The following is a 15,475-nucleotide window of genomic DNA, read 5'->3' as shown; positions in this document are numbered from 1 at the left end:
ATATATATATATATATATATATATATTTGAATATTTGATTTTAAAACTTTCAATTCCAGATTCATTCCCTTCCCCCCCCCCTGCCACCCACCCCCACTGGGGGGACAAGCAGTTCAGTATAGGTTGTACATGTGTGGCTAATGCAAAACAATAACATAGTAGATGTATTGTAAAAGACTGACTATATTTCCCTCCCTCCTATCCCACCTCACACTTGTTCTATTCTCTACTTTGATCCTGTCCCTTTTCAAAAGTGGGTGCTTCCAACTTCCCTCCCCCCCAGCCTGCCCTCCCTTCCATCATCCCCCCTCACATCCCCTTCCCCCCCTATTCTCCTGGAGGGTGAGATCCCCTCCCTTCTCAAGCCAGATTCAATAGGAATAAGGTTGACCTATTCTCTTTTGCCTTCCTATTCTTCCCCTCCATTGTAAACATTTTCCCTTGCCTCTTCTGTATGAGATAGTTTGCCCCACTCTGTCTCTCCCCATCTCCTCTCATTATATTCCTCTCACCTCTTAATTTCACCTTTCAAGTATCATCCCTTCCTGTTAAATTGGTCCCGTGCCCTCTATCTATGTATACCTGTAAACGTATATATACACATTCACATATGTATTCATATGCCTGCATACCCTCATATAAAGACATATATATACATACATACATATATATATATATTTCTAATCCCTTCAACTACTGAGAAAAGTTTCATAGGTTACAATTATTGTTTTTCCATGTAGAAATGTTAATAGTTCAACTTTGGCCAGGTGGCTCAGCGAGCAAGAGCACTGGCTCCAGTGCCGGGACGACCCAGATCAAATACAGGCCCAGACACCCAGCACCACACCCAGAAACAACAACTGGCCATGCAACCCCGAACAAGCCACTCAACCCCGATTGCTTCGAAAAAAAAATAGTTCAACTTTGATAAGTTCCTTATGATTTCTTTTCCCTGTTTACCTTCTCATGCTTCTCTTGCTTCTTGTATCTCAATGTCAAATTTTCTATTCAACTCTGGTTTTTTCAGCAAGAATGCTTGAAAGTCCTCTATTCCACTGAATGACCATATTTTCCCCTGAAACATGATACTCAGTTTTGCTGGGTAGGTGACTCTTGGTTTTAATCCCAGCTCCCTTGACCTCCGGAATATCACATTCCAGGCCCTTCGATCCCTCAGTGTAGAAGCTGCCAGATCCTGGGTTATCCTGATTGTGTTTCCACAATATTCAAATTGTTTCTTCCTGGCTGCTTGTAATATTCTCTCCTTAATCTGGGAATTCTGGAACCGGCTATAATATTCCTAGGAGTTTTCTTTTTGGGATCTTTTTCAGGAGGTGATCAGTGGATTCTTTCAACCTCTATTTTGCCCTCTCGTTCTAAAACATCAGGGCAGTTTTCTTTGAGAACTTCCTGGAGGATGCTTTCCAGGCTCTTACTTTGGTCATGGCTCTCAGGCAGTCCAATAATTTTTAAATTATCTCTCCTGGATCTATTTTCCAGGTCAGTGGTTTTTCCCATGAGATATTTCACATTGCCTTCTATTCTTTCATTTGTTTCGATCTGTTTAACAGCATCTTGATTTCTCATAAAGTCATTAGCTTCCATTTGCTCCAATCTAATTCTGAAGGAATGATTCTCCTCAGTGAGCTTTTGAGATTCTTTTTCCATCTGGCAAATTCGACTTTTTAAGGCATTCTTCTCATTGCCTTTTTGAGCCTCCTTTGCCATTTGAGTCAGTCTGTTTTTTAAGGTATTATTTTCTTCAGTCAGGCTGTTGACTCTCATTTCATAATTTTCTTGCATTGTTCTCATTTCTCTTCCTAATTTTTCCTCCACTTCTCTTATCTGCTTCTTAAGGTCCTCTATGGCCTGTATCCAGCTTGTATTCTCCTTTGAAGCATTTGGTGCAGGAGTTCTGACTTCACTGTTTTCCTCCTGTTCCATGCCTTGCTCCTTCTTATCCCCAAAATAGGAGTGTAATGTTGGAATCTTCTGTCTGCTTTGTTTCCTTTGCCTGCTCATTTTGCCACTCAATGATTTGACTTTTGGGCTTTTTGCCACAGTAGGACTCTGCCACCAGACAGGGGAGTTTTTGTCCCAAACGCTGGGGTTTTCTCAGCTGCCGGAGGTATTAGATGGGTGCCCTCTCTGAGGTCTCCACATGCTCTGGCAAGCTGGACACACACCCCAGGACCTCCACCCTAGACTGCAATCCAGATCCAAGCAGGTTAAAGCAAGAGCGATTACCCCTCAGACTGGTGCTTGGTCCCCCTACACTCTGCAGGCCAGGAGCTGAAGCCACCATGTGGCGCTGGCAGGCTGTGCTGGCGTCTCAGCGGTTTCTCGCTCCGGTGGTAAAAGCCACGCACTCCCACTTCCTGGGTCCCAAAGTCCAGACTGCACTGGCCTCTCACCTTGTCCTTCGCATCTATGTATTGATAAATCCGGAAACGGCCACAGCTGCTGCTGATCTGGAGTCCCTCTGGCTGGCCGACCAAAGAAATTCTTGAAGTACATTCACGAAATTAAGGAAGAGTTGATAAATGTATTAGTGACTCCAGGTTCTCTTACACTTGCCTTAAAAGGCAATTTCACAAGTGCAAAATAGGGGAGCAATAGCTAGATGAGCAGGTTGTTTGGACAAAGATCTGGGAGTTTTAGCAAATTGCAAGCTTAGTATGAGTCAGTAGTGTAATGTGGCAACCAAAAAACAGTAATCTAATGTTAAGCACTAAACAGTAGTATCCAGAACGAATGAGGTCATAGTCTCACAGTACCCTCTGTCGGAGAACCACATTTTGAGTAGGACATTGAATTGGAGAGCTTCCAGATGAGGATAGTCAGGAGGATGGCTAAGGGCCTCAAGATCATTCTGTTAGAGGATAGTTGAAGAAATTAGTTATGTGTTTAGCCTGGAGAAATATTTTAAGGGTTGTCATATGGAAGAGAGTTTAGAATTATTCAGAAGGCAGACCTAGGATGATGTGGATGGTAGTTTCAGAAAGGTAGATTTTAGCTTGAGAAAAAAAAGCAAAATGTTCCTAACAATTAGTGCTGCCCAAAAAAGAAATTGACTGCCTCCAGAGGTAGCCTGTTTGGTTTGGTTTTTCCCCAATCTTATCCTGTAGACATTTATTAAGTGTCTACCATGTGCCAGACTACTGCTAAATGTTGGGGATAGAATGATAAAAAAAGAAGACAATCTCTGTTGACAAGAAGCTTACAATCTAATGGGTGTGAGGGAGGGGATAGACAACACACAAAAAGAGGCAGGAAGGTGGTGGAGGAGGGAGGAGAGGGAACAGGTGGCATCTGGCATGCCACCATCTTGTTCCATAGAGTTGAAACCAGAAAGAGCAGCAGATGTAAAGTAAGTGGGCTGAGAGTCTAGTTTCTTCCCTCTATAAAGGAAGGCATTGGGAGGGATTTGGAGGTAGAGGAGGATAGTCTCATACTGTGAGACTATGACCTCATTCGTTCTGGATACTACTGTTTAGTGCTTAACATTAGATTACTGTTTTTTGATTTCCACATTACACTACTGACTCATACTAAGCTTGCAATTTGCTAAAACTCCCAGATCTTTGTCCAATAAACAGCAATGAAAGCAATGAGATTAGAAGTGATGCGCTTATCCCAAATCAGGTAGAGCAGCCGATGTAAAGTAGAGGAATGTATATATCACCTATGTGCCTAGGTACATCTTATTTCCCACCTACTCTCTCTATATTACCTTTGTATCTGGATATTTACTTGTTGTCTCCTTTATTTGGTAGCATGTTTTTAAGCAAAGTAAAGCCTGTTGAATTTGTTGTAGATGGGATTCTCTGCCAGTTATAGTTTGGACTAGGTGATCTGTCTCTGAGGTCCCTCCTCAGCTCTGTAATTATGGTGCAGTAACCAAAACAAAACAAAAACATAACCTTCAATGGGGCGGCCAGGTAGCACAGCAAGTAAGAGCACCGGCTCTAGTGTTGAGAAGACCTGGAGATCGAATCCCGGGCTCAGACATTTAGCACCCACCCAGAAACACCTGGCCGTGTAACCTTGAGCAAGTTACTTAACCCCAATTGCTTAGGGGCGGCCAGGTGGCTCAGCGAGTAAGAGCACCAGCTCCAGTGTCGGGATGACCTGGATCAAATCCGGGCTTAGATACACAGCACCACACCTAGAAATAATAACTGGCCATGTAACCTTGAGCAAGTTACTTAACCCCGATTGCTTTAAAAAAAAAAACATAACCTTCAAGTATTAAAGTGTCTTTTATTGGCTTCTACCTCCCATGGTTTACTGCTTTCTATTAATACTATTCTTCCTTTGTCATACTTAGCAGTCTTATTTGGTATCTGGCTGAGAAAATGTTTGTTTTTGTCCTTTCTCCAGTTCAACCTTCTCTATCCCCATCTGAAAACATCTTTCCTCCTAACTGGTGTGTGTCTGTTTCTCAGTCAGTATAGATCTATGTTTTACTGGTTCTCTTTTGGGTTTCCCAATTCACAACTTTGGAGTCATCCTTTAACCATTCTTTCTGTGTCACATGACATATCTCGTCAGTTTCCAAGTCTGGTTGATTGTTCCACCTAACGTCTTTCATAACTGTCTCCTCTCTACTTTGTCCACCCCCTCTAGTCCTGGCCCTCATTCCCTCCTGCCTACACCATTATAATAGCTTCATACTGAGTCTCCCCACCTCATCTCTTCAGTCAATTCTCAATAAAGTTGCTAAAGTAATATTCTTAAAGCACAAGTCTGATCACATCACTCTGTTGCTCAATAAACTCTATTCTTTATTACACCTAGCATCAAATCAAACTCCTCTTTACCATTTAGAGCCCATCACAACCTGGCTCAAACCTACCTTTCCAGCCTTGTTAAACATTACTCCTTTTCATATACTTTATTCTCACATTTGTATTTTGCATGTACTAATATGAATACATGTCTCCTCCCAAATAAATTATAAACTCTTGGAGGACAACGACTTTTTCACTTTTGTCTTTGTATCCCCAGGATTGAGCACAATACCTAGTTATTGTTGTTCAGTTGTTCAGTCATGTCTGACTCTTTGTGTGACCCTGTGGACCATAACATGCCAATAGGGTCCATGGTTCTTTCCATGGTGCAAAGGTATCCTTGCCATTTCCTTCTAAATGAATTAAGGTAAACAGAGGTTAAGTCACTTGCTTAGGATCACACAGCTAGTAAAATCTGAAACCAGATTTGAACTCAAGACTACCTGATTCCAGATCCAGTGTTCTATCTAGTAGTGCTACCAAGCTGCCTCACCTGGCATTTATAATGTGCTTAATAAATGCTTATTGATTAGGTATGTTGATCTCTGGCCATCCCCATATTTTAAGTCAAAAGTTCAAAAATCTAAATTCTGTCCTTAGGTACCATCTTCTGAATGAATAAAATATATTTATTAAATGCTTACTATTTGCTAAGCACTGAGGATACAAATACAAAAGTGAGATATTTCCTTCCTTCAAAAAATTTACATTCTAACAGGGAATGCAACACATATAGGGGTTCTGTGGCTAGGGAAAAGTTTTTTGGACTAGGAAGTCACTGGCATGGTGAGTGGAACCATAGAAGGGTTAATTAACATGCCCTTTTAGAAACAATCTTAGTGTTTATGTGATTATGGCTCCTAGAACAAGGATGGGAAATGAGTGCATGGCAGTGGATGGTAAGAAGATGGGATGGATAGCTGTGAAGCATGGTTTCTGTGAGTTTGTATTTATTTACCAGTCAGGACAGCTTAGTCCCAGGGTATGTAGGGAAGTACCCAGACTAGTGAAGTCATGGATCTTTTGAAGTATTGAAGTATTAAATTTACTCTTCAGAAAGGGCCATGTGTTAGATTGGTCGTGAGACAAAACACATGAGAGAAGTATCTGAAGATGAGTCTTGTATGGCCAAGACAAACATAAATGCAGGTACAGAGAGGAATTCAGGGTACAGAGAATTTTCAGTAGTGAACCATAAGCTTGCTCCTGGCCACTGAGTATGTCCAATATGATTAAATGGGAAAACAGTAAATGGCACTTCTAGTTTTCATAGGGCCGTGCTGGGCCACTGGGCTTGCAACAGTATAGATAAAAGAGTTCCTGACCTTTAGCTAGGGAACTTGGAAGGGGGAACCTTAATCCCAAGGTACTATATAACATGCTGAACCTACTGCTGAGAGATGCCCAGGATCTGCTATTCTTCTGGGAAGTACAGGGTACAGAAAGTAGAATGAGTAACCAGTGATATAAAGGAGAAGAAATCAAAGCAGGTTGGGGGACTAGAGGGAAAAGGATCAAAGGAAGAAAGAATATATTGGTAGTTCCAGATTCTAGTTTGTTTATTAATTTATCTAGTTTCTTTTTAACAGTAGTAATAACTGACATTTATATAGTGCTGATCTTAGCCAAAAGGTTGAGAAGCAGCATTCTTTAAGGTTCACAAAACAATTTCCTCATTACAGTCCTTGGAGATAGGTAGCATTATATCCATTCTTTTAGATGAAGGATACTGTAAGGTAGAATATATAGTGGTAGTAAGAGCACAACACTTGGAATCAAGGGAATTGTGTGCTAGTTCTGGTTCAGATATACATTGTCAGTATACAGAAAGATCTAGTTTTTTCCCTGGTCCACCTACTTAACTCTTGCTGCCAGCTTCTCCTTTCTGGGTGTTCCATTGTTCTCCTGACCCAGAAGCATGAAGGGTGGGCAAAGCAGGGGTTTTAGAAGTTTCTGTTAGAGGGAGACTAATGGTAGGGGGCATCTGAATATATGTATTTTGGGCGTAACTGTACTTAGGTAGGGGGTGACAAAAGAGGGGTGTTTCCTGCATCTAGAGCTATGCCACTTAGATATTTCTGAGTAATACCAAAGGTCCCTAGTTCAGAGAGTGGGTTGAAATTTATTTTAAAATTTGCAAAATGTTCTACATTGTCTCATTTGGGCTTCACAACATCTCTGTGATGTAGTATAAGTATTATCCTCATTTTACAGGAGAGCAGATTGAGGCTGAAAGGGGCTGAGTGACTTGCTCATGTTCTCCTAGCCATTATGTGTTATAGGTAGGACTTGAATGAAGACAGAGTAAAGAAGGATGTGTCTCTAAATTGGCATTGGATTCCTTCAGCAACATGGGACATCTGGCAGACCTTTGGTGGTGGGTGAGTTTTTCCCCTGCATTGACAGCTGTGTTCTTCCTTTCTCTCCCACAGCTCTAGAAACCTTTGGTTCCATCAGTGCTGGTTTGAGGAAGCTTGAGTCCTGAGGTTCCCCCAGAAACAAAAGGAACTATCTTCCTTTGAATCAGGTATAAAATCTCTTTTAAGAAATTTTCTAAGGAGGAAGGGACAACTCTGTCCCAAATTACTACTTTTAAAAGTAGATATTTCCATAGGAGTATAAATTAAGAACTAGAAAGGGCCCAGAGAAAGGCAACCTTCTCTTTTTATGGATGACAAACCATGGCTCAAAGGTTAAAAGACTTGTCCCAGGTCAAGCAGGTATTAAGTACATTAAAGATAGGATTTGAACCCAAGTTTTCAAATGCAGCATTCCTTCTGTTGCACAAACCTTTGTAACGATCTACTGGTGGAAAAGGAAACACCTCTTAGAAGGTCTTGGGTCAAATATAAAATGTTCCGTGTTCAGGTATTTTTCATAGACCTTGATGTGACAGACTCTCAATTACTAAAGTTTGTTGTTTCTTTCCTTTTTTTTAAAATTAAATTTTATGTTTATTTTTAGTTTACATCATTCATTTCTACAAGATTTTGAGTTACAAATTTACTCCCCATCTTTCCCCTACCTACCACCCCAAAACAGCGATCCCACTGTATACCCCCTCCCCCAATCTTCTCTCTCCTATATCCTCTTCCATCCTCCCTCCAACTTTCCAGTAGAGCAAAATGGAACTCCATACCCCATTGCCTGTATATCATATTTCCCACTTGCATGTAAAAAAAATAATATTTTTAAATATTTGATTTTACAACTTTGAATTCGATTCTTTCCCTTCCTTCCTTGTCACCCACCCTTACTGGGAAGATAAGCAATTCTATATAGGTTGTGCATGTGTAGTTATGCAAAACATTTCTATAGGGGATATATTTTGAAAGACTGACTATATTTCCCTCCCTCCTATCCCACCTCCCACTTGTTCTTTTCTCTACTTTGATCCTGTCCCTTTTCAAAAGTGGGTGCTTCCAACTTCCCTCCCCCCTAGCCTGCCCTCCCCTCCATCATCCTTCCTCTCATCCCCTACCCACCTACTCTCCTGTAGGGCAAGATACCCAATTTAATGTATATGTCATTCCCTCCCTAAGCCAGATTCAATAAGAGTAAGGTTGACCTATTCCCTTTTGCCTTCCTGTTCTTCTCCTCCATTGTAGCAGTTATCCCTTGCCTCTCCTATATGAGATAGTTTACCCCACTCTGTCCCTCCCCATCTCCTCTCATTCTATTCTTTTCTCACCTCTCATTTTTACTTTTTAAATATCATTCTTTCTTTTCAGTTGATCCTGTGCCCTCTATGTATACCTGTATACATATATACACACACTCACATATGTATTCATACCCTCCTATATAGACATATATATGTATGTATACACATTTATATTCCCTTCAACTATCCTCATACTGAGAAAAGTTTCATAAGTTACAATTATTGTTTTTTCATGTAGGCATGTAAATAGTTCAACTTTGATATGTTCTTTATGATTTCTTTAACCTGTTTACCTTCTTGTGCTTTTTTTGCTTCTTGTATTTGAATGTCAGATTTTCTATTCAACTCTGGTTTTTCATCAAGAAGCCTTGAAAGTCCTCTATTTCACTGAATGATCATATTTTCCCCCTGAAACATGATACTCAGTTTTGCTGGGTAGGTGATTCTTGGTTTTAATCCCAGCTCCTTTGACCTTCAGAATATTATATTCCAAGCCCTTCAATCCCTCAGTGTAGAAGCTGCCGGATCTTGTGTTATCCTGATTGTGTTTCCACAATATTCAAATTCTTCCTGGCTGCTTGTAATATTCTCTCCTTGATCTGCGAATTTAGGAACCTGGCTATAATTCCTAGGAGTTTTCTTTTTGTGATCTTTTTCAGGAGGTGATTGGTGGATTCTTTCAACCTCTATTTTGCCCTCTGGTTCTAAAACATCAGGGCAATTTTCCTTGAGAATTTCTTGAAGGATGATTTCTAGGTTCTTTTTTTGATCATGGCTTTCAGGTAGTCCAATAACTTTTAAATGATCTGTCCTGGATCTGTTTTACAGGTCAGTGGTTTTTCCAGTGAGATATTTCACATTGCCTTCTATTTTTTCATTCTTTTGGATCAGTTTAATAGTATCTTGATTTCTCATAAAGTCACTAGCATCCATTTGCTCCAATCTAATTCTGAAGGAATGATTCTCTTCAGTGAGCTTTTGAGATTCTTTTTCCATCTGGCAAATTCAGCTTTTTAAGGCATTCTTCTCCTCATTGGCTTTTTGGGCCTCTTTTGCCATTTGAGTTAATCTATTTTTAAGGTGTTATTTTCTTTAGGTTGTTGACTCTCTTTTCATAATTTTCTTGCATCATTCTCATTTCTCATCCTAATTTTTCCTCTGCTTCTCTGACTTGATTTTCAAAATCCTTCTTTAGCTCCTCCATGACCTGTAATCAGTTCATATTTTTCCTGGAAGGTTTTGGTGCAGGAATTCTGACTTTGTTGTCTTCCTCCTTTTCCTTGCTTTGATCCTTTTTGTCCCCAAAAATAGGAGTGTAAAGGTGGATTGCTGTGCTTGCTTTGCTTCCTTTGCTTGCTCATGTTGCCACTCAATTACTTGACTTTTGAGGTCTTTGCCACAGTAGAACTCTTCTTTCAGAGGGGAGAGCTTTGTCCAAAATCGCTGGGGTTTTTGCAACTGCCAGAGCTATTAGGAGGGCACTGTCTCTGCAGACCCCACAAACTCTGGCTCACTGGTCACACACCCCAGGACCACCACCCAAGACAGCTGTTGAGATCCAGGCAGGTTAAAGCAAGAACAATGACCCTCTGAATGTTTGCTTGGCCCCCACTACATTCTGCAGGCCTGGAACTCTGAAGCAGCCATGTGGTTGCAGGGCCACCTCACCTCTACCACTTTCAGCTCTAGGTGCAGGGGCCGGACCCACTCCTCCGCCCCCCCCCCCCCCCCCACCCCCAGTTCCAACAGAGTTCTACACTGACCTCTTATTTTTTTCTTTGACATTTTTGGGTTGACAATTCTGGTAACTTCCCCTGCTGCTGGTGATCCACTCTCCCGAAGTCTGCTGTAGCCGCTGGTCAAGGGCCACCCTGGGGCTAAAACTGTGGGCTCACCCTTCCTGTCCGCCTGCCAGGCTGCCTTCAGGGGGAGATTTGTTTTTCTCTGTCACTTTGTGGATTCTGTAGCTATAAAATGTGTTTAGAGTCATTTTATAGGTATTTGAGGTGGTTATGGGGAGAGCTTATGGAGTTGTCCTGCTTCTACACAGCCATCTTGGCTCCGCCCTGTCTGTTATTTCTTTCCATTTAGTGAACTAGTGAATGAATTGAAGGCAAAAGGAGCCTTCAATGACAGGCCGCTCTAGAGTCCTGGTCTGCCAGCTCCCAGCCCAGCACCTCCTCCTTCATGTGCTGTCATAGCGCTCTGGTTCTGAAAAGGAGAGACCTGTTCTAGACCCAGATCTAGAGCAGCAAAGGACCTCAGAGACCATCCAGTTCAGTCTCCTTTTTTTTATAAATAAAAGGAAACTGAGACCCAAGGAGATTAGTTAGGGATTTTTCTTCCGAGGTCACACAAGTCATAAATATCGAAAGAAAGATTTTAATCCAGGTCTTCTGACACTAAAGCCAGGGCCTTTTCCATTGTACCAGAAAAAGATCATGGCCAAAAGCTACTTCATGATTTCAAAAATAAAATGTTTTTGCTCTTTCTTGGGATGCAGTGGATCTCTCCTAACTTTAACCTTTACTTGACCCTACCTATAGGTAATATCCTCTATCATAGCCTCTTTTCATAACCAAACTCCTAGAAACAGCTGCCTGTGCTTGTTTGTTTCTACTTTCTTACCTCCCACTGACTTCTCATTACTTAGCAGTCTCATTCCAAAACTCAGCTCTCAACTGAAACAGTTTATCAGATCCCTTAATTGCCAAATTACAATACCCTTTTCTTAGTTTTCATCTTTCTTGACTTCTGTGTAACATTTGACAGTGTTGACTACCTCCTATACACACATCCTAGCTTTTCGTGATAGTGCTTTCTCCTGGTTCTCTTACCTATCTGGCTGTTCTTCCTCAGACTCATCACCTATATTCCACCTCTTTTTTATGTACTTCTTGCAAAGTTGACTGAATTTGGGGATTTTTTTCCTTATTAATTTTACTCCCTTACCCTCTTAAACATTGATCTAAACACTGTCCTTTCAGGGCCCAGGAATCCATAGCAAAGAGTATATCTTCAAATAGAGTGTCTTATTTACTTGTAAAATCTGGGAATTGGACTAGAAGGTCTCCAAGGTTCTTTCCATATCTCTTGTTTGTGTGTGGGTATTGAGTAGAAGTTCTAGATTGTTTGGGGGGTTCAGGTTTACAATGAGACCAGCTCTGAATGAATTGATGGAAATGTGGGTAAAGTAACTGTAGGCACATCCTGGAATCTGTGGTTTTTCTATTAAAAGGCATGAAACATAAGGCAGGCTTTTAACGGACAGACTTCTGACAACACTGAAGGTTGCAGTTTCATGGAGGGTTTTGTTTTCCAGGGCATTAACTGGACCAGCTTGGATTTGTCATTTTTTTGTTCAAAGGAAGAATGCTGCTTACTTTAGTTAGTGGAAGGTAGCCCAGCAAGTTGTGGATTATGTTCAGAGAATGCCTGAGTTTATGGCCTACTGCCTTGCTAGGAAAATGTTTAATCAAAGATTGTCCTGAAAACCTTCAGGTCTGCACCCAATGAGCTTTTGACCATCTTGAAACCTCTTTCTGTGTAATCATTTGGTTGAGTTCTGTATTTTCTCCACAGGTCAGCAAAGATGTCCAATGACCCTCCCCCTCCCTATCCTGGGGACCCTTCAGCTCCACTCTTGGAGGAGAAGTCTGGAGGCCCACCTGGTGCAGGTAGGTCTTTTTTTTTTTTTAAAGCAGTCGGGGTTAAGTAACTTGCTCAAGGTTACACGGCCAGTTATTTCTGGGTGTGGTGCTGAGTATCTGAGCCCGGATTTGATCCAGGTCATCCCGACACTGGAGCCGGTGCTCTTACTCGCTGTGCTACCTGGCCGCCCCTCAGGTAGGTCTTTTCATGATGGAAAAGCCACTGGCTTAAGGTTCACAAGGGTGAACCTTAGGGTTTAAAGTCCAGACTTTTAAGAGAGCCTTTTTCTGAGGCATTGAAGGAAAGAGCCTGAAGAAATATGTCTAGCAACATGGACCTGCCCAGTTACTAATCTAAGACTAAAATCCCAGAGGTCCCCTCACCTAGGGAATTGTCAGCTTTCACCTATTCTTGGGGGCAAGTATTAACTGAACAAATGCAGACGTAAGACAGAAGCTGACAGGATCTCTTCTTCTCTCCTTCTCCAGGCAGAGCCTCTCCAGCTATGGTACAACCCCCTGGCATACCTCTGCCCCCTCCAGAAATTGGGCCTCCTCCCTATGAGCCACCACTTCATCCAATCCCTCAGCCAGGCTTCATCCCTCCCCACTTGAATGCAGATGGTACTTACGTGCCCCCAGGTAAGTTGAGAGGCCCCATACAGGGAGACTAAGTTTTTGGAGGGAATCTCCCTTATTGGCTTAATTCATCTTCCCCTTTACCTCCTTAATATAGCTTCCTACCTGATTTGGGGTAATGAAACTACCCTAGTTTTGATTCATTCTGCATCCATTCTGTATTTGAGAGTACCTACTCTCCAACTATTGTGGGAAAGACTAAACAATCAACACTTCTTTTCCTCAAGTATAGTAGAGGGATTTTTTTGGGAGGAAGAAGGCAGATACTGAAGAAGATAACCATACAGTGTAGTGTAAGATAAATGGCAAATGAATGGTAAATTTAGACAGTAAGTGCTAAAGGCATTCTGTCTTCTTAGGAGATGTATGTATTCATTCTATTTTTTTCATTGTTTTATTTTCAGTTCCAAATTCTCTCCCTCTCCTTTCCCCTTCCACTACTCAGTGAGAAGGCAAGAAATACAAAACCCATTACAAGGATGTATGTGCAAACCAAATTTCCTTTAAAAAATTTTTTTAATAATAATTTTTTTCCAATTACACATAAAACAAATTTTAACATTCATTTAAAAACAATTTTGTGCTCCCAATTCTCTCCTTCCTCTTCTTCCTCCCTGAGAATGGCAAGCAATTTGACATGTTATACATGTGCAATCACAAACCAAATTTCTGCATTAGCCATATCTAAAAGAGGGGAGGGGCACAAGAAAAAGAAGACATATGTTTCAGTCTGTACTCATTAGTTCTCTGTCTGCAGCTGAATAGCATGTTTAATCATGAGTCCTTTGGAATTATGGTTGGTCATTATGCTGATAGTCTTTTAAAGTTGACTATCTTCACAGTATTATCGTTAATGTATAACTCCTTACTCTTCTCATTCTGTTCACTTTGCATCTTATAATACAAGTCTTCCCAGATTTTTCTGAAATCATCCCCTTCATCATTTCTTATAGCACAGTAGTCCATCATATTTATTTTCTAGACTTGTTCAGTTATTCCCCCAACTTATGGGCATCCCCTCAGTTTCCAGTTAATTCTTTGACACTACAAAAAGAGCTGCTATAAATATTTTTGTACATATGGGTCCTTTTCCTCTTTCTTTGATCTCTTTGGGGCACAGACCTAGTAGCAATATCACTGAGTCAAAGGGTATTCACAGTTTCATAGGTTTTGGGGGCATAGTTCAAAATTGCTTTCCAGAATGGTTGGACTAGTAGTTGACAGCTCCAGCAGAAGTGGATCAGTGTGCCTATTTTCTCACATGCCCTCCACCATTTATTATTTTCCTTTTTTGCCATCTTAGCCAATGTGATAGGTATGAAGTGGTATCTCAAGAGTTGTATTAATTTGCCTTTTCCTAATTTTTAGTGATTTAGAGAATTTTTTTTCATATGACTGTTGATATCTTTGATTTCTTCCACTGAAAACCGCTTATGAGGAGCGGCTCTTATTTTCATAAATTTGACTTAGTTACCTCAGTATCTTTAAAATGAGACCTTTATAAGTAAAACTTAATGCCAAGATTTTATGACCCAGTTTCCTGCTTTTCTTCTCATCTTAGTTGCACTGATTTTGTCCAAAAACCTTTTTAATTTTATATAACTGAAATTATTCATTTTACCTCCTATGAACATTTATACCTCTTGTTTGTACACTATATTTTTCCTTAGGCATTGGCTATTTCATACTCCACTAATTTGCTTACAAAATGACCCTTTATTTCTAAATCAGATATCCATTTTGAGCTTATCTTGATAAATGTTATGAAATGTTGGCCTATACCTGATTTCTGCCAAACTACTCTCCAGTGGCCCAACAAAAAGGCATTCATTTTCCATGTCTCTAGAACAGGCTTCTTAATCTGGGATCTAGGGAACTTGCTTTTTAAAATATTTTGATAACTATATTTCAGTCTGGTTTCCTTTATAATTCTGTGTACTTTATGCATTACCTGAAGGGGTCCATGACAAAAAAAAAGTTAACCCCTGATCCTAAGAGCTTTGGAAAAAATATATAGGTATCTTTCATCTGTGTATGGCAAGCTTTCATGTGGTTCTAGTTACTCATCTGAGCAGGGCTGCTTAAGGCTTCTGCCAGCTAATAAGTGCCCGAAATCCTCCATGCTTTTGGGCTCTTGTGAAACCAGACTGCAGTACAAAGTACTGGACTGGGAATGAGAGTAGGGAAAAATATCAGCACAAATGGGGCATAGATTACCTGGCAGGCAACTGAGAGGCAGCCCCTGAGGAACCTAGGGAAGAGGAGGCCCTGCAATAAAGGCATAGGTGTCATTCATCAAGTTGTGACCTTAACAGGCCTCTCTCCTTGAACCACTGACTTGCCTCAAGGTGTAGTAAAAACAGCTTTCTTTTATTGTTTTGGCTGCTGTCTGGTAAGCTTCACTTATAGTAAACATATACTGTTTTATAAATATAACATTATTATAAGTAGCTTCAGGAAATGAGTTCAGACCAGCATATTGATACCATGCAGTCCTAAGAACCTTGCCTGATTTCCCAGATAAAATCAAGTACATACATTATCAGATTACTCTAGGAGGTTATTTTTGGTTAAAAGGTATAGACTGTCATAGAATGCAGCATGTCATTTCAAAGATCCTCTGATGTACAGTTTTAACTGTTTCAGCTCCTAAGCTGTTCTGAAGTTCTTGCTCAACAACTTCTTGTTCCCATCTCTACCTAAAGTACACATGAACTGGATTGAAATTT

The 15,475-nt window shown here is 40.7% G+C and overlaps 1 protein-coding gene across 2 annotated transcripts in view; it reads left to right on the top strand.

The window, feature by feature from the left end:
- Positions 1-15,475, top strand: part of CDIP1 (cell death inducing p53 target 1) — a 78,580-nt gene that overhangs the window by 53,884 nt on the left and 9,221 nt on the right. Inside the window, exons 2-4 of one of the 2 annotated variants that reach the window (XM_069089469.1) lie at positions 7,226-7,320; positions 12,040-12,134; positions 12,597-12,749. In XM_069089469.1, the coding sequence (XP_068945570.1) occupies positions 12,050-12,134; positions 12,597-12,749 (238 nt within the window). In that variant the 5' untranslated portion in view covers positions 7,226-7,320; positions 12,040-12,049. The remainder of the gene's footprint in view (positions 1-7,225; positions 7,321-12,039; positions 12,135-12,596; positions 12,750-15,475) is intronic. The other variant, XM_069089477.1, reaches the window with a different exon arrangement.

Source organism: Petaurus breviceps, unplaced genomic scaffold (assembly GCF_028583685.1).
Source record: "Petaurus breviceps papuanus isolate PSGF00001 unplaced genomic scaffold, PetGlider_PUasm1.0 120, whole genome shotgun sequence".
Classification (NCBI taxonomy): Eukaryota; Metazoa; Chordata; class Mammalia; order Diprotodontia; family Petauridae; genus Petaurus; species Petaurus breviceps.
Note: the sequence above shows the minus strand (reverse complement) of the source record. Positions and strands in the feature narration are given on the sequence as shown.